This window comes from Poecilia formosa, unplaced genomic scaffold (genome assembly GCF_000485575.1).
Source record: "Poecilia formosa unplaced genomic scaffold, Poecilia_formosa-5.1.2 Scaffold421, whole genome shotgun sequence".
Taxonomy (NCBI): Eukaryota; Metazoa; Chordata; class Actinopteri; order Cyprinodontiformes; family Poeciliidae; genus Poecilia; species Poecilia formosa.
In genome coordinates, this window is record NW_006800360.1 from 348,885 (window position 1) to 372,396 (window position 23,512).

The following is a 23,512-nucleotide window of genomic DNA, read 5'->3' on the forward strand; positions in this document are numbered from 1 at the left end:
TTTTTTTTTTACTGTTAGTTGGCTAAAAATATGTTGAAGTCGTGCTACTTTTACCTCCAATTAGATCCCTGCATCAGGACAGCAAGCAAAGATGCTCCTGGAAAGATTATGACAAAAAGCTTCAAACAGGTCTGGTGTCTTTGTGTTGAGATTACAGCAGGCAGGTCAGTTTATAAAAGACATTTTAAGAGCTTCCTGTTGTGATCTCTCTTTCTTTAGCTTTGTTCACCCACCCACGCCCCTTTATCCCCCATCTAGACTGATCAACTGAACAAAAAAAACAAAAAAAAGGGGGCATCTTGAGGCCGAGCATTCTTTTTCCCTGATCCAATGCTCAGCTGGAGAGCAGCCTTCCTTCACACAAGCCCATGTTGAGTCACAGCAGAAGCTGACAGGCTTTCGGAGGGATACACACACACACGCACACGCACACACACGCACACGCACACACACACACACACACACACAATTCCACACTTTCTGTCTGAGCCACAGGCGATGACAGGAAAGAGACCGGGGCTGCAGAGAAATGAGCGGATCTGCTCATGCACACCCCCCCGGGGTACAGTAAAGATGGGGTAGATGGTAGATGACATCATACCTTGAAAATCCCGGAGGCGCGGTCATTACATCACCTTGTGAAAAAAAAGAGAGAGAGAGAGAGAGAGAGACGGAGTTAGAGACACCCCCACCTCCTCTGATCTTTCACCCGTTTACCAATTAAGGCTCTCACTGTGGAACCCAGAGAGAGAGAGAGAGAGAGGGAGGGAGGGAGAGAGCGAAAGAGAGGCGGAGGTAGAAAAGAGCAAAAGAGCGGACGGACTATCTCTTTCTTTTCCGTTACACCAACAGTTCAAACCATTTCCCCAATCGGGACTGCGCGTGGGGAGGAGGTCCGGGACCCCCACACATACACACGCACTCACGCACACACACACACACACACACCCTGTGTGACCGCAGTGACTGCAGCGCGCCCTGACTGAGCGGACCGCGGAGAGACCCACGCAGACCAACACGCAGGTGAACGGTCCACAGGTGAGTCTGGTGCTTGCGTGCGCGCCGGGATCTGCTGCTCCCAGCCTGCTCTGATGGAGGTGTGTGTATGTAGGTGTGTGTGTAGGTGTGTGTGTCGCTGCGTCTGGATCAGTTCTACCTGAGGTTCTGCTGGTCCCATGCGCGGGGCAGCTGGAGAGGTCAGGCTCCATCTCCAACAATTTATTATCTATTAACTGGTTGATTGGGATTTTCGTGAGCTGCTACGCAGAGCGGTGTCCCCCGGAGTCAGAATTAGGGGCTCCGCACCAAATAAGGAAACACCGTCCGTCGCTCCCGTGTTAAAGGAGGGGTTCCAAGTAGTGGTCATTTGCGCCCTCCGCCGCTGGGAGCGGGACCTACACGGAGCAGGAGGGCCACCTGGTGCCTGGAACGGTGAAGCCTCCAGGAACCAAGCCATTCTGAAGTACCTGCTTCGAAATAAGGATGTTTTTATGCATTATCATTGTTATTATCTGGTCCATCTGACAGCTAATTAATTGGAGTCACAATGCTAATGCTACTGCTATTTAAGATAATGAAACACAATAAAAGAACATTCTTAGCAGTTACACTCATTCAATATCACTTTACCCAATTACCAGTCCAATCTAAAAAAATGCTCAGTTAAAGGCAGTCTTGTTTTTTTTAAGTTCTTTTCTATTTTAACACATGTCTCTTAAAGTTGTTAATCATTTGTCTTCTTAATTCCTTCATTCTGGTCAATGTCAGCTAACGTCATTTTAGGGTAGTTGATTTATACATCAAATTTTATGCCTTGTTTAACTCTGTGCTGCAAAGCCACAGAGTTGCTCACCCATTGACTACTAGAGATACAGAGATACAGGCACAAGCCCCACAAAACTTTGATTAGGAGTAATAAGGCTCAGACATGCAGAAGCAATGGATGGATGGATGGATGCAGTACAAGTCGGCAAACCAAATGTCCTGCATTCATAACTAATAGTTATTCCATCAACAGATTCTCCCACCTGAGCCATGAGTGTCTGCAGATCCCCCAAAGTTACACTGGGCCTCTTGGTTGCTTCTTCTATAGTGGTTTTCATAGCATCTTGTCAGCGTAGTTGTCTTGGTAGGTCTGCAGGTGTCATGTTCTTTTCATTTTTCAAATGATAATGACTGAAATATTTTGAATTTCTTTGTTGCTATATGATGAAATTTAATACAGTTCAAACTGATATCCATCGTCAACTATATCTCTCCCCAAAATATATTTTTCATTGCATTTTTTTTGTTATTTGTATTTTGGCTTTGTTTTAAGCGATCAGTAAAACTATACAATTCTGCTATACACAAACTCTTTTTAGTTGTCTGAACACAATGCTCCAAACAGAAATAATTATGCAGATTTTTTATTGATTTTCAGCAAACTGTAGAATTTATTTACTTTTTTCTTATTTTCATCTTTACATGTCTTTTTAACACTTCTGATTTTGTGACTTACAGTTACCCCTAGAAATCGTAAGCCACAAAGCACACTATACCAATAGTGATCTGTATTTTTGTATCTTCTAATGCTTTTAAATTTCCAAGTATTATAAATTTGGTTCTATTCAGATTTATTGACAGTTTGTCTAAGTTCAACTGCCAATTTAAAAAGCAGTTAGGCTAGCTATGCTAAGCTAGGGCAGCTAGGTTGGACTAGCCTAGCTTGTTCTAAATATTTTTGAAATGCTATAAATATATTAAACCAACATGTAGCTCAACCAGTTTGAGTAAATTCCTCTGGACCTTTCAAACCCTGAAAGCTCAACTCATTTAACTCAAGAAAGTACAAGTGTCTCTGATTAATCATATATTTTAACACTGTTATAATGCTAATACACCAGACTGACTTGGAACAACATGTGTTCATTTAACTTTACTTGAAATCACATGGCTGTGAATGGTTTTGCTTTGTGTTTCACACTTTTTGTTTTTCTTGTATCTTGTGTTTCCCATATTTAGAAGATTAACCTCTTTGAATCATTCTCACCTGGTCTCCAGTCTGCTAACCCCCCTCATAATTACCAAAACCTCTAAAGCTAGTGTAGTGCTGCCAGTTTGAGACCGGTGCATTCCCTAGTTTGGGCTTTTAAAGTTTTTATTGAAGGGATTTTGGATTTAAACCTCACTGTCAACAAATGGGCACGGACTTTAAAATCTAAAATGTTTTCACTTTGTTTACTTTTTTAAGGGTTCAGTCTTGACATTTCAGGCACACCAGAAACAGCTGGTTGCTTCCATACATACAGGCCACAGTGATGGAACAGGAACTTGTAATTGACTTTGTGTAAAAGTAAGTGCGTTTGTGCTGGACAGGTGTCCGTGCCTAATTTTTTCTTCTGGATGTGCAAGGTTGTTAGAATGATTAGAGGATAGACGGCTTGTGACGCTCAGCATCCAAGAGCAGCAAAGTGCAGGTAGACACGGCTCCTGAGGTTGCACTAGCAACCATAGGATGGGCAGACATAAGGTGCTGAGCAGCAGCCGCCAGTTCAAAGAGGCACAGGAAGAGAACCCTCAACCTATCTCTGCTGCCATCGTCCCCAGTTCTGGCAGGAGACCAAAACTAAGATGGACCGAGGGAAAGAGGGTACCAGAGACCCCCAGGTCGTCCCCACACTTTCAGCCTCCACTCAGGCCTGGATGGTTTGTTTTGCAGAGGCCGGGAAAAAAAAAATCAGTGAATACAGAGAAACAAAATCTGCGGTAAAGCTAAAGGAAGAGCTGACTGGCACAGGATGTGTGAGACATAAACAGACGAAACTTATCCTTATTTGACACGCCACTGTCTGGCTGCCTGCAGTTGATGCCACCGCCGGCAAGTCTGCAGAAAGTAAAGGGAACAACCAACTTAGCTCTAATCTGTGCCTCTGACTGGTTGTCTCCACACCGCCGTTTGTCATGTGGTTAGCGGTGTTGTCTCGTGCCTAACTTCCTGTTCTGACATCTGCAGCATTTCAGTTTCTGACTGATAGGGTGTGGTTAGCTGTTCAGATGTTGGCATTGCAGACATCTGCTTTGAGATCAAGTTTGTTCATATTCAACATGCTGTCTCACATCTGATTGATTATATTCAACTTTGTTTTCTGCACCTTCCCGCTTAAATTTGCACACCATCCCAAATTGGCTTGTAATTTTGTTGATCAAGGAGATAATACTAATATAGGAGTTGTGTTCATTCCTGTCTTTGACTAAAGGCCATGATGTGTAAGGTATGTGGTGAAAGATCAATGCAATATTCAGTTAGTTAGCTAATCTTTAGAGATATCTCTTCAATTTCTTCTTTCAGTGTTTTTGTTTTATGACAGTAAGTCATTAATGTTTTCTCTTAATTTCTATTCTGTGTAGAATAGAAAGCTTTATTGTAGGGGTGCACCGATTTATTGGTACTGATTTCTTTAAATGTGAGAGATTGATGATTGGCCGACACTTATCCACCAGTCGTATCGACCTCAGCAAAGGTCTGAAAATCAGCCACTGTCCTCTTCTTCTCTGCTGTGAGACAGGTTGGACTGTTAGACCGGTTCACCAGGACATGTCTGCACATTTTAAGTTAATGATAAAATGTGCCAGCTGTTACCAACTGGGCAACTTTCTTGCTATATTTAGCAACATTTTAGACAAAAAAATTTATGTCAGCCAAAACTGGAATCGGCTGGTCAGGCTTTTTAAAGATTGGCAATCGACCAGAAAACTGCTATCTGTGCAGCCCTACTTCCTGATTACCTTCTCTAACTTTTGGGGAAAGGGTGAACAAACCCTCCAGTAGAGCTAGCTGCCTTGCTAATGTTTACATCCCAAAGTTGAAAAACTGGAGTTTAAATATCACAGACAGGACACAGAAGAGTAAGGATCAGACAGACATGTCTGAAGGGTCGTCAGACAGTTTTACTGACCCTGGCTCTGCTGAGAGGTTGTTACAGGAAAAAAAGAAAAGCTTTTTCTTCCCACTGTCACCAAGTGCTGCAACCATGAAACTGCATTGTACCTATCCAACATATATAGAGGTGGTTGTAGAAGTTAATCCCTGATGTTTTCCCAGAGACATCAAGTTACAAACATTAGTTCTTCTTCTTATGATTTCTTTAAAGTTTGACTGCAAATGGCTCAATAATCAATAATTTATCATTACACGCTTTAGACACCAGATCCAAAGTAAATGCACAATTGTTTAGAGGAATTCCAAAATATGTTGAATTTTCAATAAATCGAACTGCAAGGCTTCACCGTGATAAATGAAATGTACACATTGCAATGGGACATACTTTTAGTTTCTTTGCTTCTCTGTAATGTTAATCCTACTTTTACTAAGATTAATTTAAATTTTGGTATACTTTTGACTATCTTTCATTCAAACTATATTTTATGAGCTTTATGAGGTGGCTGTGGCTGTGTGGGTAGAGTAGTCGTCTTGTGATCAGTAAGTTGTAGGTTTGATTCCAGTTTCCTCCTGCTTCATGTCAATGTGACCTTGGGCAAGGCACTTAACCCCAAATTGCCTACCAATCTGCGTATTGATGTATAAATGTGAGTGTGAATGGGTGAATGTGGCTCCAGTGTAAAAGGCTTGAGTGGTCAAAATGACTGGAAAAGCGCTATATAAGTTCAGTCTATTTACCATATAAACCAAGCAGAATGTTGACTTTTAAATTCATTATATTTATTTTTTACAATGGAGGAACATCATTTAATTCTGTGTACAGAGAATAGCCCAAGGTTATGAGTGTAAACTTTACACTGTAAGAAAATAATCTGTAAAAATTTTTTAAAAACTGTCCTGGCAGACATTTCCTTTTTATTTAAATTGTATAAACATTTAAGTCCATGTGTCATATTCAATAAATTAGAGTATTATTGCAAAAATCCTTAATTCATTCTTTCGATTCACCACAGAGCTCCTGTTTGTATTATTAAGTCATTCTATTTTCTACCTCAGAAGATAGAATGATGTTTATGTTTGTTATTTACGATGATTTTCTGCTTGCAGTTAATGAAAAAAAAAACATTTAAAACTAGAATATCACATAATGCCAATAAAAAAAATGCATACAGAATTATTGGCCTATTAAAAAACAATTATATATATTTAATGCCTGGCAAATGGATAATTTTAATTGAGAACCGAGTCTCATCAGAAGGCATGTTCTAATTTACTAAATACAAGTGTGTTTAGTTGGTGGAGCGAGGGGAGCAAAGTAGAATACATAGGACCATGTTTGGCCGCTAGATGGAGCCAGACAACATTCCAGTTCTTCCTGTCCATCCAGGCCTGTGGCAGTGTTCTTAGTCATACCTCCTCACTCCGCCCGCTGCTCTCCTGTTTGTTCCCCAGATTCCTCTGAAACAATAGAACAGTTCACCAGCTTCCTCAGCTCTCACTATCTAACAGCCATGAATTTTATTTGCTCTCGGAAGTTCAACAAGAGTAGAAACCAGAAACCATCCAAGCAGTCCAAATCTTTGACTAATGCCTCAGTTTATCCTTTCCTGTTTAATGAAGCTTAATTTGCGCTGCCCGTTGCTCGACCACTGCCGTCATAAACCGAGCATTTTAATAAAGCCTGTATATTATTTTGACAAGGTAATTTGTGATGAAAATTGCAAATTTACACACCAACAGGGAGCAGAGCTCGACTGCCTGAAACGGGCTAACGCCATTGTTCTATTGTTTTAAATGGAGCAGTGAATATGGAGGAATGCTGGTGCCACGCTGTGAGTTACAATAACAGGACTATTTTATTGGGGGGGTATTTGGGATGTGGGCTCCAGGGTTGTTATGGGGTTGAGGAGCATTCCTCAGATTCTCCTTCACCAAACAAACACGCACACACACACACACACACACACGGACCGAAACATTTTTCATGGCCCCAGGCCACACTGTGGCTCCTGGCACAGATCTCCTTATTTAGTCAAAAATGGCTGTGGTTACATTTCTCCTTCCACCACAGTTAAAGAAAGGAAAATATCTAAAAGTAATTAGGATGTTGTTATGATAGATTCCTATTAATAAAACATTCTATGACAGATCAGTATTTAATGTACTACTGGATTTTTTTTATTATCTGTTATTAGCTAATCACAATCCATCCTTACACTGTAGCAAATATTTGAACGCTCCACCCTGACTCATGATGAGGTGGACGACCATCAGAGTCTGACCCGGCGCCTGTAGCCGGGCCTCTTCTTTCAACAAATATACTTTGTGGATGTTTTGTATACGGAGGTTTTATTTATGCGGGCATAAAGAAACCATATGGGATGTTTTCTAGTTGGACGAGCAACAAAATCAATTTTAGTGCATCAGGGAAATGTGTTTCAGCATTTATTTTCCTGGTTGCTGATCCTTTTGCTTGGACCATTTAGCCCTTTATTTATTTGAATTTTTACTCTCCGTGCTTCATGTTGCAGGCATCAAAGTAAGCTCCAGCTATGTTGGCACAATCAGGCCTGCATGTCACGATAACAATTTTTTTCCTCAACGATAAATTGTCCCAGCAATTATTGTGATAAATGACAATATTGATGTTTTGAGAGGATTTTCAACCACTGCATTGGGAATGGTATAATAAAGCAAGTTGGCTTTCTTAAAGATAAATAAACTTTAACATCTGTACAGAAAACTTAACACTGGACCTGAAAGGTAGTTTTTTAAATATCCAAACTAAAACACAACCAAATACAATAAATAAAACAGAAATAAAATGATTTATACAACAGCAAAGTGTCTTCAGTGAGAGGCTTGTTCTGATGATCTGTAACACTGACTGCTGCAGGAGGTCCTTTCTGCACACAGCTATCAGTAAGTCTGTTTAGTCCCAGGAGGTCAAAGGGCACGAGGCGGGGGTACATCCTCAACAGGTCGCAGTGGAGGGACACATGCATTCAGAATTTGAGTGTGTTTTGGGGAGAACATTGTAAACAACATGCAGAAAACATCAAGCCAGGATCCCAACTCAACATCCTCAAAAAGAGTAACATTTCAAATATTGCTAACAAAAAAATGAACTAATCGCATAAGCTTTGAGCTTAAAAGAAAGATAAACAATGCTGTTGTTCTGCTGTTATGTAAAACAGTCTGAAGTATCACTATGACATCACCTCATAATTTACTGATATGAGAGGAAATCAGGCGTCTAGACTGAGCAACTGGCTGATGTTCACTGTAACCTCTTTAACAACACACATTCGTTTTCTAGCCAACATTTGGCTTGTGTTCAGCAAACGTAACTGATACTCCCCGTGGATATCTGCTATTTATTATGCCCCGGACCCTGGAGCTCTTATGAACTCATATCCTCACAGGGACCATGAGGAAAGGCCTGTTTTTAGTGTTTCTGCTACAACGTCTTGGTTTATATGCTTTTTCCTTCTATCCCAGTAAGGCAATATAAAGATCTGAGTGGAGCTTCCAGATAATCAGCGGGAAATCGAAAACACCATAATCTGCCTTTTTCTTCACCACATCAAGAGATCCCTACAGTTCTTTCTTTTTGAAAAGACAAAATCATAAAGTCTCTTATCATGATTTATCCACTTTTCAGCTTTACTCAATGTAGGAAAACAATCTCAGCAAGCCGTTTGATTTTCAAGCAGCCTAATGTCCAGAATGGAGATTGGAGAGAGGAGCGCTATCGTTGGATGAGCAATGCATTACAGGATGTTGCCAAATCATCTGACGGTCCAGAGACAAGAGAGGACAAGCAGTCATATTATGCAATGCCCCGGGATTAGAGATTAGGGTTAACCAAGAGGTATTTGAGGGTACCGTTAAATCAGAATATGGTGAGTTATAATCACAAGGCTGCTGAGAAACTGGTCAATACAGTTAAAGGTCTGTTGACACACAACGTGACCACCATCAAACTCCATCAAGGTGCCTACTAACTCAAAGAGGCATTTTCTGTGTCTGCTGCCCTTCATCCTGTCCAGTGACAGTGGGATGCTCTGGAAACTGTCTGGAACACGTTGATATTCTCATTAAACTTACACTTAGAGCCTCTCGTGCTCATTCTAGATGTGGCAGTAACTTCAAAATTAAATGATAAGATTGCTGCTTTGGTCTGATATGGACCAAATTACATCCAAAGTGAGTCATCCTGCTGGGAAGATTCCTTCTAGCCATTTGTTGGTGAGTGTATTTTCTGATTGCACCGGATCTAACCAACTGGGGAATTGCCTGCACTTCTGCATAAACAAATAACATCACAGGGCTGATGTCACAGAAACAAGAAAGAAATCTGTTAAATGTTCGAACTGTTTCTGTCGCAGTTTGTCAATTATCACAATTTTTTTTTACATATTTTAGATTAATCTAAATTATTTTACATGTTCTCATTCAACAAAGTCAAAATCTTGAAATGAAACTATCTGCACATCTAAAAAGCATAAAAAAATAACAACCTAATAGCGTTAAAGTTTTTCAATCCAGAATAATCTTTCTGAATATAAATCAAAACTTTCAAAACATACAAGTCTAGAGCAACATCATGCACTAATTATTAAGGTGATAGTTTCCCAGCTGTATTTATTAGTGAGCAGAACAAAACAAGTTTCTGGACAAAGAAGATCTTCTCTATAGCAGCAGACGTCCCTTGCTAGTTAATCGTGGCTAACAAGCACTCTCATTGTTTCTTTCATTTAGGCTTCAAATTTAGAACCAGAATCAGAAAGAAATGTGCCTTACTGGATGGAATCTATTCTAACCTGCAGCTAAGCTCATTGGATGCCTCGGGCTTAGAAAGCTTAGCTTGCTAACCAGTTTGAAATTAGCATAGCGTTGCTAAAGCTGGACAAACATGTTATTGTTGCTTTGACATGTAATATTTCTCAAGCACAAGTGTTTTGATCCCTATCCAACATGTTCCTATGAGCCCTGACGTCTTGCAGGAATTACACTGCTAACTTTAAGCAGTGGATTACTGCATGTATGGATTACTTTACTGCAGCAGTAATCCATATATGGAAACAGTATGGATTACTGCTGCAGTAAAGTAATCCAATAAGCCATGACAGTATGCTATGAGATAGATAATCAGTGAAACAATCAATCTCCTCTGCCTCCTCCTGGTGCTACTATTGCTGTCTAAAGAAATGCACCACCCAAAAACAACCAATCAGAGCCAGGAAAAGGTGCTTAGTGCTGTCAATCATCCTCATGAATGCACTGCTTAATATGGTAATGGTTGAGAAACAACTTCCCATTACAGGAAAACTATTATCTGCCATCATCGGTGGCCATGCTAACTAACCTGAGCATTCATGTCAGGCTAGGGGCCACATTCTTGTAGCTCCGGCCCTGTGTAAACCCATAGTATTAGGATATTCAAATATTCAGACTATAAATCTTTGAGATTTTTCCCTTCAGTACTAATAACACAAAAGATGTATCCTCTGGTGTTGGCTTTAGACAGACCTCTGTCTGGCTGCTGAAGAGTTTATTCAACATTGGATTCAGCTGTGCTGAAGAAAGGCTGCATGTAAACTTTACAGGCCGGTAGTTTTCGAGGACTGGAGTAGAACAAACTCACCCAAACTCTTCTGAGAGCTGCCTATCTTCATGCTATAAATCAGCCTCTCAGATCTAATGCTGATTTCTTTCTCTCTCTTTTTTTTCCTTTCTTTTTTTTTGCCTCTCTCTCGCGCAGATCAGCCGCAAAGTAAACCAGAGAAAGTGAGAAGGAGGGAGCAGCCGAACAGACTCCACCCAGATCCAGCCAGCGAACCAAGGCGCAGCGGAGACCATAAAAATGAGCGGCTCCCACCCCCGCCTCCATCAGAGCGCCGCGCCCGCTCCCAACGCTCTCTCCTCGGACAAGGACGCAGAAATGCCCGCCACAGAGAAGGACCTGGCCGAGGATGCCCCGTGGAAGAAGATCCAGCAGAACACGTTCACCCGCTGGTGCAACGAGCACCTGAAATGCGTCAACAAGCGGATCGGCAACCTGCAGACGGACCTGAGCGACGGGCTGCGGCTCATCGGGCTCCTGGAGGTTCTGTCCCAGAAGAAAATGTTCCGCAAGTACAACCAGAGGCCCACCTTCCGCCAGATGCAGCTGGAGAACGTGTCGGTGGCGCTGGAGTTCCTGGACAGGGAGAACATCAAGCTGGTGTCTATAGGTGGGTGTGATCATGAATGAAGAGCCAGCTGGTTCAGCTGAATGAAGAAGGTGTGGACTTCACTGGCTGTTTGGAGAGTAATGCACGATGCAGAGCATTGGCACAGCTGGAAACGGCAACACGTTCTGTGCTTTTAAAGGGTTAAACATCCAGAGCTTTAACGCGACAGATCGTTACTTCAGTGTCCAGGAGTTGCTGTGCTTTGTTCAGATTGGAGGCTGTTTAGGGAGGAGGAGGGGGGTCGGTCTGAATGTTCAGAGTGGGGCCCTGAGTTTTTCTCTCCTCCTGCTGCCTGAGCTGAGCTGAGCTGAACTGGGTCAGCTGTGCAGCTGGATGTTGCTCTGGCCTGGAAGGAGAGACAAACGGAGATACAACACAGGGCTATTGTCTGCACTCATGTCTTGCTGTGGGTTGGGTCTATCTGTATTTATGACATGAAGCTTGACTTGATGAGCTTTGTCTACATGCAGCTGCTTGCCTCGTCTCCTGGTTTACAGAAGCTGTTTTTTACTCGGTGAATTGAAAACTCCAGCAACACTTGAGGTGCTAAAAAGTGACTTTTATAAAGTCGTTTCTTGGCGCTTGAAGTGTTCCTGGAGTCTTCTCCTCTCCTCTTACTTTCTCCAGGCACTTCGGTGAAGCTGTAACTAGAAATGTTTTTGGATTACTCTCTGAATTAAGCCTCCTGCTCTGATATACATCACATCTAGGCCTGTCACAACAAAATTTCCTGGATGATGAATTGTCCCAGTGATTATCGCGATAAACGATAACATTGTTGTTTTGAGACCACTTTCATTGATAACGGTATCCTAATGCAAGTTTGCCCTCTCAAATGTCAATAACCCATAATTTTGTAAATGATGCAGCTCTCTGGAACTGGCAGATGTTTTAAACATCCAAAATAAAATGCAACCAAAAACTATAAATAAAAACTACAGAACCTAAACCATGAATTAAATGGATTATGTCATCTTGGAGACAAACAAATTACCTTTCACAAAATATTAACTATCAGAATGGAGATTATTGAGCCCTGAACCCTTAGCTGTCATGACGACACCAGTGTCCTCATGGGCCAATTGTAGGAGTGCACAGATAAATCAGCCAGCCAATAAATCGGCCCTGAATACCATAGGTTTGGGAGATTGACGATTGGTTAATACTTACATGTGAAGCTGTTCTTATCCTCTGATCAGCAAAGATCTAAAAATCAGCCACTGTCCTTTATTTCTCTGCCATAAGAGATGTTTGACTGTTGGCCCCGCCCACCAGTTTGTGTCTGCATGTTTGCAGTTCATGGTCACCCCACTGTTGTCATCATGCTGAGTTTCTTGCCACATTTAGCAACAAAATAAATCTGCAGGTCAGGCTTTTCAAAAAAAATGACAATGACGGACAGCCATCGAGGTGATGGACAGTTAAGGGGTTAATTTATCATGCTGATAATTGTTTATTGCAACAGGCCGAATCATATCTCACCTCAGCTGTGTTCCTGACCCCTCAAACAGCCCGTAACGAACCTGGTCTGTCCTATCCTCCTGACTACCAGGAAAAACAATATTGTCCAATCACCATTTTTTTTTTTTAAATCCCACATTCTTTGTAAGGTAATAAAAGGTTTTATGCACTTACTTTGTCTCTTCCCATAAAATGTGTTATTACTGATAAATGCCATTTTTATGAATTAGAAAAAGGTATGTACAAAAGTCCCACCCCTTCACATGTGGTATCATTGAAAAGCCCTAAATGTCCTCTCCAGATACCAAAAGGAATGAATTCAGTAGAATGCAGGGGGTGGGAGATATTCAAGTTTAGAAATGTCCTTTACAGAGGACAAAAATGAACTACTGGTAGTCAGGAGGATATAGCGGCATTCTCACAGCACAAATGAGCAGTTTTACTGCCATCTGAGCGGAGAACCACCCGGAGCCTGGAGAGGCAGCCTGCAGATGCTCAGAGGAAGAGGTCTGTGTGAATCAGGAATGACTGAGTCCTGGTCATCCTCAGGGAATGTCTGGCTCATTTCAGGGTTTCCACATGCATGTTTCAGCCTCAGGTGAAGAGGGGTTATTTTGAACAACAGATCTGACGTGCGATCAGAGCCAATGGCAGAGCTACTGTGGGCTTAATCTGTGGTGTGAGGCTAGTAATGTGACATTGGTGGGGTTGGAAGAATATATATTTTTTGTTGTTGTTGTTGTTGACGTGTAACACGTAGAACCTTGAAGCCAGATGCCAGCGTTTGTTGAGCCAAGCCGTACCAGGCTCCAGTGAGCCTCCCATGCAGGACTGCGTGTTCCTGTTGCTGACTCACCCTCATGTCCAGCTCTTGTCTAAAACTCCCTTTATCTGAAGATGAGGGCAGCCCACTTTCTTCTTTCACTTCCTCCTTTCATAGCAGAAGAAATGGCCACACCCAGGCAGCAACACTCACCACAAAATTACTAAACTGCCATCTCAGCTACATGATGCGTACAGTCTCGGTCTGTTGCTTTGCTCCGAGCCTCCTTCTTGATGCCCTTTAATGTTAAGTTTATCTCAGTTTCTAAGAGTTCCTGGCCCTAAATGCAGAATCCCAGATGGCCACACCTTTTCACTTTTCATTTGAGCATCAGTTGAGCTGTTGCTAAAAACCAACGCAGATGGATATGCAACAGTGACCAGTGTAACACTGCCATTAAGGGTTACTCAAATTACTCAAGAGCAGCCAGTAATTTGCTCCACCCTGACAGCAACAGAAGCAACACTAGGAACTGGACAGAAAACAGTTATTAGTCTGAAAATGTCTGACGGTCACGTGTTGCGAATTGATCAGAATGCTCGCATCCTAACCTGACATGCGTGTCCAGGCACACTTGGAACATGTTGCCCCACCCGAACACGCTTAATGTCCGCCGGCTGTCGGGCACCAGCCCTCAGAAACCCAGGACTAATGGGAAGAAACACAACTTCTTAAAACTTCACCAAAACCAATCATCAACTCAAGACAAATGTTGCCGGGAAAAGTTTTGTTAAATGTGTGAGATTACAATAAAAAGTCAGAATAATTGACTTAAGCACTGGAAATGTGAGCCAGCAGCTTTATCATAGTTTTGAGGATAAATGATTCCCTCCAAGCCCTGTCACCAAACCATCTTTGTACTCATTTCAAACTGTTTAAAACAGCATAGGTGACTTTTTAAATGACGGTGGCCATTGCTCTTTGGGGTGTTATTACATTTGAACCCCCTAATCATCCATATACACAACAGGTGCACAGATTGCAGTTTTCTGCCTGATCTTTAAAACCGATCTTTAAAAAGCCTGACTTGCCATCTCTGATTCTGGCCAATAACGATGTGTTTTTGTCTGAAATGTTGCTAAATATAGAAAGAAAGTCACCGAGTTGATAACAGTGGACTCTGTTAACCTTGTGCAGGTGTCTGCGTTCTCTCATGGCAGCGTTTATGTGGACAGCAGCTGATTTTTATTTTATTTATTTTTCAGACCTTTCCCGATGTCGGTTTTTCTCATGCAAGTGTTGGCCGACGGTCAATCTCTCAAAATGAAGGATTTCCTTCACCCAGCCGATTTATCGGTGCACCCCTAATGCACACCTGTTAAAAACGCTTAATGTGCATTTGCTAAGGTTCGATATTTGTAGACTCGAGATGAACTCATCAGTTAATCTTTGGTATAAAATATATTGTAACCAGTTCACCTGGAGCCACTGTTGAAAGGATTCGATCGTTCTAAGCTTAAATGCTTAAAATACGTTATCCGTAATGCTGTTTGTTAAAAACTAAGAAATGGATATCTGTGATGATTAACCCACATTTTGTTGACAATTATTTTATTCCAATCACACAGTAACCCACCACTCTTAATATATCAGCCATTTTGTAGGAACTAAGTCAGGTGGCTACATGAAGAGCAGGTAGTCCAGAAAACAGGCCGTTGTCAATATACAGAGCCTGAATGACGTTTAAAATGCATCTCACTAAATATTTCAAGAATTTACTGAGATATTGAGCAGATTGTCATTCAATAAATTGTGCTGCTCTTATATTTAACCCAGCTTCACGATGCTGTACTCCGATGGCTTGAGTATAAGATGAGAAGCTTAATGGCTCGGTGTGATGTCTCCAAAAACTGGTTCCAAGTCTATCTGCAGCTTAAAACATTAACCACTGCAGTGTTGCACTGGTGCTTGTCTGTAGGTTGCTATTGAAGGTGGGTCCGCTGATTCCAAAGTGGATTTTTCCAATAATATGTCAACAAGCCTTTATAAAATCCTTTCCCGTTTCCACAATCCATGGCTCATATCCCAGTGATCACTGCAACCAAAGTTTCTCTCCAAGATTGATGTACTTGTCTTTCTACAGTTTTCAAAGCCACAATAGATCAGAAAAAAACATTAAGGATGTTTACGGTTTTTTTGCTCATTGTATTCTGTAGTTAAATGTCCAACTGTGTGGCGTTAGTTTTGCGTGCGTGTTGGAGATGATTAATGTACTGCACAGAATTCAGCTCGTCTATCTTCACATCATCCTGGACTTTTCCCATTTAAACAAAGGGCTGTTTATGTGAGGATCTCGTTCTAATCAGCAGCATCTTTTCCTCAGCAGCAGAGTCCTGATTTTAAAGCCCTTCAGGAACGCTTCTCAACCTGTGCTCGCCTGCCTGCTGTTCACAGAAACATCAGGATTGCAGCCAGTAAACTCTTCCATGAATGCTGCATGCGCAGAAAACAGACTGATGGTGTAACTTTGTTCCTGGCGGCTCTCCTGTCTTTCCTCGGGAGGAGAGATGTGCAGGTTGGGGCACATGCATGTGTGGCAACAAGCAGTGTTCTCCTCCTGGAAGGATGTTGCTTCATAATGCAATAAATGTTTTGCGTATTACTAACGAAAGAATGAGTTAAATATAATTAACAGCGAGCATTGCTAGAATTCAATGGTCTGTGAGCTCACTGGAGCACAAACAGGCTCTGGTGGTTTGAACCGACGCACATGTTTGCGCAAACAAAAGCAGAGCTAGCTATAGAAACATGAACATGGGGGTGTTCAGGACTGACTGGGGGCTGGTGTGGGTCCTGCTCCCTTGACCTCCATGGGATGGCATGGTGCCCCACCCATTCCTTGGATTTTCTAATTCCTAGATGTAGTAGTATGTCAATCCCATTGGTTTGGGGTTTTGGGGTTTAGTTTTCCTCAATGCTCAAAGCCTCTGGCCTCTGCTGCCTATGTTCGGCCTATAGCTACTCTTTGGGGGAGGTGGGGGTGCCTGTTGTCTGCCTTTCTCGGGGGTGCTGCAGCCTCTGGGATCCAAGGCTACCTTAGGACCAAGTACTGGAACGTTACTACTCTTAATGTTACATCCTGGCAATTTGCATATCACCAAGAACTGCCTGGATTCCTTAAGTGTTGGCTAATTATTGAAGTACTATGTATTCAGACTTTCTGTGCCTGAAACGCATTGAATACTTGTTTTAATGCATCACAAAGATTTTTGGGAGTAAGCAGGTGGTTGGCACAGTCACACATGTCATTCAGAAAGTACAGCAAATCTTCTGTTGCCAAAATTCTCCCCACATCTCCTAATCCATGCTTAATGGCTGATGGGGGTTGAAGGCTGTAAAGGATAAAATGGATCACATCTGCTGTACTTCTGTTTGCCTTCCTCTTATCCCCTAAAAGTCTACTACTCCCCCATTTTCTTGCAGCCTGAATGAACGACAGACGTGCTGCAGAATGTCTGTCTAAATATCTTTGTACATCTCTGCTACTTCAGACTGCATTTTGACTTTGCTGATACAGAAAATAACCAATTTTTAGCCGCCTTTACTCCGCAGCTCTGTTTTAAGCGTGTCCTATTCACATCCACAGCCAATTTCTGTCCAGCTCTAAAATTAAATTGCCACTTGTTTGGTATGTGTTCCCACTACGTTTTCAAAGTTATCAAGCAGCGAGTGCAAAATTATTTGCCAAATCTCTGCAGTACATTAGTACTGACCAATAATCATTTAATTTTTCAGTCATGTAAATGGAAACATCACAGGTTTTGCTGAGGTATGACTGATGTAGAGCAAATGAGAAGGAACAAAGTGGTGCTTTAAAAGCAGCACTGTGGACATTCACACATTTAAAACAATATCTCAAGTGTTTTCCAACAGTAAACCTGGAATACAACTTGGACAAAGTGCAGCAGGGAGAAAAGAGGATAATCTCTAAATATTTTAACCTCTTCAGTCCTGATCCAAAAAGTAGTTCTGTGAAAATAACTTAAAACTATAATATCCTAAGTTCTTCATTAAACACAAATTTTCTGTTGTTGAAATGAACAATTTCAATAAAGAACTGCCTGAAAGGGACAGATGTCCTGCTAAAATTGGAATCTCCTTCATAAAGAAATGTTGACGCTCAATCAAAAGTGAATGTTGGGTGAAAATGCATCTCCTTTTGCAAGTGTGTTGACGATGCAAGCATAAGCTTCATAAGCTAAAGAGGACTGGTCAAGAGAATGCTGCCGATGAGCAGTGTCTGCATTCCCATCGAGTACAGTGGAATTCCAGCTATTGTGTTACATCATAGTTGGAAAGCTGCCTCCAACACCCAATGTCTAATGTTCAGCCTGAACAAGGATGCATGGAGAACGCATGTGAACAGCAGTGACAGAATGGAATATGTGGAGAGTTTTAGGAAGCTGTGCAGGCCTTTTGGAGTTTCTGTTCTTACTTTGTTACAAGGAGAGCCTTTTTTTTTCAGTTGCGTGGAAACCAAGGTCCTTCTGTCAGGCTTGAAGATGGTTCTCAGATGTTTTCAGGAAGAAAACAGTTGTTGAAAGCTGCATGCTATGTATCAAAGCTCATTAATCATTTTGCCCGAGTCCTCTTCTGGCCTCCTGTCCTGCCCTTCCTTCCGCCCCAACCTTTCATCTCCTCCTGTTTTCCTTTCATTTTCCAATTCCTGCCCAACTCTTTACTTGGATGTATAGAAAATATCAGTTGGGTAAATTGTCAGGCTGGAGTTAAAAATGTCCTATGCTCAAGCACTTCCCCCTTTTTTTTTTTTCTTTGGGCCTTCCACCTCGCTTCCCCTCCTCCATGTCCTTCCCGCCCTCCTCCTCCCTCCCAGTCTGAAACCAGAGCCCAAGGAATGGGAGGCCTGCCAAGATCCAGTTTGCTTTGCCCTTTTAAGGCAAAAAACCAGGGGGAACTTTTTTCTTTTTTCTCCAAGCAGAGGCAGAAAAGAAAATGAAGGGAGGGAGGAAAAGAGGGGGACATATGGAAGGAGCAGAAAGGAAGAGCAGGAAGTGTAGTAGCTTAATTATGGCTTATTTTATATAACTTGGAGGGAAGGAAGGAGCAGAGAAGCGATCAGCTTTTGGATGTTTGAGGAAGCTGTAGTTGACTCTTTGTCTGCTACATCACACACTATTAAAGCTAATTTAACTCAGGCCATCATCTCAATGTCCTTAAGGACAATGAGGAATGGAAGACATTTCCTGAGGTTTCTCTATTTTTTTTGTCAGAACATTGAAGAGTTGCATGCTTTCTGTGCATTTTGCTGCTATATTTGGCATCCATAAATTAACTTTTATTTTTTCATGCTGAAGTATTTGGTACATGCCTTTATCACACAGTGACAAGTGATGGATGAAATACAGGAAATCTGTGGGAAACGGAGAATCCATAAACTGTTATACATTGCAGCTTACCCCAGGTGAAAATTCCCTAAATATTAAATTGGAAAGATGGAGTTGCTTGGTTAGAAAATGTGAATTTGGATTTTCACAATTACAAATAAGAAATAAGATACTGATATGATCATTTCCAGGGGCAGGAAACACCGACTGTGTTTTCATCTTCATTTTTCATTTCAAGGTTGATGGAAACGGCAAATTTTGAAAACTTAGTCAAAACTCAAGTTTTTACACTCACTTGAAGTACTTTCTGGCTTTTCCAAAAAGTTATTGTACCTAAAGGGAAATGGAAACACATTTGCCAAATAAGTTCTGACATAGTGTGTGCTTCCATCTATTGGTGGGTCTGGATCGCACCAAAGACTCAAAACCCCCAGTTCGGAGGGGAGGAGCCCCATTTTCTGAGATGTGTGGTTCATAGAAGTTTGAAACATCTACTTCCCGTTTACCACAGCCATGTGAAGGGTCAAAATCTGGTGAAATTATGCTTTGCATAGCCTGGTTGATTTACTCCAAACCAGTAGATGGAAACACAACTAATTAGCATTTTCTTTGACGGTTTTAAAGTTCGCTCAATTGGATAAAAACGGAGCTACTCTACCTCATGATTGGTAGTGATAAAAGATGTACACTAATCGTTGCCATGTGGTTATTTTTCTTCAAAGTCTTGATACTTGTAAAGGTAATTAATTTTTCTATCAATCACCACACCTTATCCAAGGTGCTTATCCAAGATGAGGTTATGTGGAGGGAAACCCACAGATCCCTCTTACCACAGTTTCTTTGACTGAACTCATCACTGCCAAATCTGAAACTTGTCTAGAGCCAGAAGAGCATGGAGTGGTCTGGGAGAATTAGTGTGGCGTATGTAGTGACTCTAGTTCTCTACTGATCTATCGTGATGAAGAGAGAGCTGAGCCGAAAGGAAAACGCCATCAGTTTACTAGTCGTCGACCTACGTTACTACGCTTGTCTATGGCCATGAACTTTAGGTAGTGGCTGAAAGAACATGATTTCTCAACAAGCAGCCAAAATGATTTTTTCTGAATTGGGTGTCTGGGTTCTCTCTAGAGATGGAGAGAGAAGCTCGCTCCTCTGGGAGGGGCTCAGAGTAGAGTCTTTAGGTTGGCCTTTTCTTCACTTCAGGAGACTAGAGACTGCACCAAGGATGAGGTTCAAATGTCTTACATTTCTCTGTTTGAATGTAAAATCGACCCTGCTTAGCTAAGAGTTATTTGTCAAATTTTTTCTAGTTTTAAACCATGGCCTTAGACTTATAGGAGCTATTCACATGATCGCGTCATCATTCAACAAAAGTAATGAGAGGAAAAAGTCAGTTCTTGGTCTCCTTCCAGTCAGACCTGAATCTCCTTATGACTCTTAATTTCCTCCTTACCCAGTTTTTAGAAGCAGCCCAGTCATCACAAAATCGGTTCATTTCAATTGCTTATATCGGGTTTTTATTATTTTTTGCACATAGAAGGTTGGTATGTGAGTGAACCAGTAAATTCATTCAGATCAATCTTCACCACCACAGACCATAACTGTGATGCACCACAGTGGCAAAAAAGCCAGAATCCATCTACGCATTTCTTGCTCTGTCCTACAATCTCTTTTGAACAAGTCATCAGAATTGAACTCCAATTTACTCAGATGGATAGCCTCGACCCAGAGGAAGAACATCATAATTATCCAGTTGTAACGTTGGTGTCCGACTTGACCTCAGATCCTCTGGGTTTCAGCGCACCTGTAATCTTGGCAGCGAGTTTAGTATCTCCTTAAGAACTGTGTGAAGGCATGGAGGAAAACATTGACATACTGATTTGAGTTGGGATATGGAATGAATGTGATGCATTCAAGTGGCTTCATTTAAAAGTATGTGTTCACATTTTTTAAATTGAATAAATGTCTTAAAGCAAGAGCTTATCTCCCTACTGGTCATACTTCTTTGTCGAGGGGCCAGGATAAAGACGAGCTGCGGGTTGGAGACTGCGATGATGTCTCCGGTGTGTCATGGGTTGGTTGGTTGGTGGGCGGTCCTTGCTGCTTTGAGACTGTGCCAAATGGATGAGTCATGGGAATTTTGGGGACAAGAGGAAGATCAGACATTTAAAAAGGTTGGAGGGAAGAGTTGTGAGTCAGCAAAAGGGAGGCGGGGGGGTTTGTGGCAGGCTTTGTCCATATATGGGCTGCAGTAGGCTTGTGGTCTGCTGGGAATACTGCCAGATTCCTTGGATGTTTAGTAGCTATTGAGAGGAGGAGAATACACACACATGTACTGACGTTATCAGAATGTGTTTGCAGATGTGTGTCATAACACTTTTGACAACAACTTTCTCATCGGACTTTTTAAAAGTCATTCAGAGTTCCTTGGAAACGCCGCAAGTGGGAGTTTGTCGCTGATTTTTAGTGTCTCAGCTCAAGATTCAACACGGTGTACGATCCGACTTCCTCAGCTGTTGTTTTGGTAGCATTAGGGGTCCTGTTTGAGCTGGTGTACCTGACAGCTATGTAACACACCCTTGCTGCAGCTGATCTGCATTCCTCCAGCAAGCAACGACCTGTGATGCACACCCAGCTCAAACCCACCCGTTGGTTCAAAAGATACTTTAAAACTGGTAATTTTATCTCTGTCCTTAGGCAGCCTTTTCTGACTCTCCTTTATTGCCTCCATTTTCTTGTTTCTCCTTTTACTTCCATTTGTGGTTGGACAGAGTTTCTCCATTTGTACCCACGGGCAGAGAGGTTTTGGTGTTCTCATGAGGACTGACCTCGAAAGAATCACTGGTCTGAGCTCATGCAGGGTTTATTTGTCCACTGGGAGCCAATGCAATGTCATGTTTTACCGCACTAGAAAACAACTTGATATAAGCTGCGCTTCAATTGACAGTGTCATTTTGCAATTTGATATTTTGAAAATAAATTTGCTAAATGGGAGCATAACAGGTTTGGAAAAAAAAAACATTTGTTTTTTTAAAAAGTTTTGGTACTTTTTTGTTGGCAAAACTGCAGTGGAAACGCTTTGCATTGCATGAGTCACATGATCAATAGCAGGATGTTGCCATTGGTGCAAACCACAAAGTGGACCACGACAGGAAGTGGTAGGAGTATCATGGCGTTGCATGTTTTTTACTGTTATCGCAAGAACAAACTTATTCATGTGTGATTTCTATTTGCCTTATTTAATAGAAATGACATAATTGCTAAATTGTGTTTCTATCTGGCACTGGCAGAATATTGAGAAAGCTTTGCACACATTTGAAATGGAAACGCTGCTCTTGTCAGAAAACTGGGACATTTCCCTGTCAAACTGGGTCAAACTGTAATAATGAAAATATTTCAAGTAGATCTGTTCCTTGCACTTGCATTGTGTTTTTACAGCTTGTCTGGCTCGCCACGTTGCTCTGCATCCAGTCCGACCCCATCCCCAAACTCTTGTTGTGGCGCCAGGCCCAAGTTTTCCGGCCTGTAATACGCCCCACAGTAACCCCCGCAATTGAAGCAGTTTCTTCAATGAAACTACTAAAAATCAGTCTGGATTCAATAGACGAGGCTCGGTGGATCATAGCAGTCACCACAGTGCTTTGCATCCTTACAAAACACCAACGCTCTTGCCCAATTTTCCCCCCTCCAAGACAATGTTCTAATCGGTGAGAGGACACGCTGACACATTGCCCCACCCTTCCCTTCAGGCTGGACCTCTGCAATCATCCCTTCAATAAACCATCTTATGCAACCAGAGTGCTAGATTTGCTGGGGGTAGGGGATGTTGTGCGAGTCGTGCCCAGACTAGCTTCAAGCTGCATCACTTTTTCCTCTACAGCTGGTGGTTATAAGCCGAGAGGAAGACCTCAGATAAAATAACCACATGGTGGGCTGTATGTGCTGCTTTATTATGATGTGGCCATCAATGAGTTCAAATATATACTGAAAAATTTAAGTTTTTTTTGTTTTGTTTTGTTTTGTAATTCTCCAACAGTCTCGGTTTATCACTTTGCCTCTTCCAGTTGGCGTTCACAGATGAGATCTGGGACAAAGCTGTTTGTGTTTTGTTTTGTCATGCTTGGTCAGGATGAAGGATTGCTGGAAAGTCAACTACCCAAAGCAATCTGTTGGACTTGCCTTAATAGTATTTTACTAGTTGGCTTTATGAACTGAATATGATTGTATTGTGTTGTAATGAAATTGTGTGTATAATGGAATCGGTTTCATTTAACTGCTGGACTGATTTTTATCTGGATTCGAGTTGGACCTGTTGGTTGTGGAACAAGTTTCACTTATTTCTCTGTAAAGCAGACTCTCCATAACAAACTACATAATTTTAACAGAAAATGTAATTTTTTGACAATATCCACTGTTGTAAATTTAAATTGTGTAGAAAAGTGAAATTAGTGGTAAAAGATAAAGTGGGATTTGATAAGTGAAACTGTTTTCTTATGAAATGTTCAACAGTTCCGAAAACCAATAACAGACCTTACATTTTGTCAAGTGCTGTCATTAAAATCAATACACAAATATATTGCTCAATTTCTTATAGTTCAAAAGCAGCTCTTAATAAAACGGAGGGTTTTAGTCTTGATGTGCAGTTTTCTGGACGTTTGTTCCAGATTTGTGGTGCATAGAAGCTGAATGCTCCGTCTCCATGTTTGGTTCTGGGGATGCAGAC

The 23,512-nt window shown here is 41.7% G+C and overlaps 1 protein-coding gene across 4 annotated transcripts in view; it reads left to right on the plus strand.

The window, feature by feature from the left end:
- Positions 1 to 824: 824 nt before the first annotated feature.
- flna (filamin A, alpha (actin binding protein 280)) overlaps positions 825 to 23,512 on the plus strand; it is a 52,589-nt gene continuing 29,901 nt past the window's right edge. For 3 of the 4 annotated variants that reach the window (XM_007576969.2, XM_007576970.2, XM_007576972.2), the window contains exons 1-2: positions 826 to 1,038; positions 10,689 to 11,160. In XM_007576969.2, coding sequence (XP_007577031.1) covers positions 10,791 to 11,160 — 370 coding nt within the window. In that variant the 5' untranslated portion in view covers positions 826 to 1,038; positions 10,689 to 10,790. Of the gene's footprint in view, positions 1,039 to 10,688; positions 11,161 to 23,512 lie in introns of all 4 variants that reach the window. The other variant, XM_007576971.2, reaches the window with a different exon arrangement.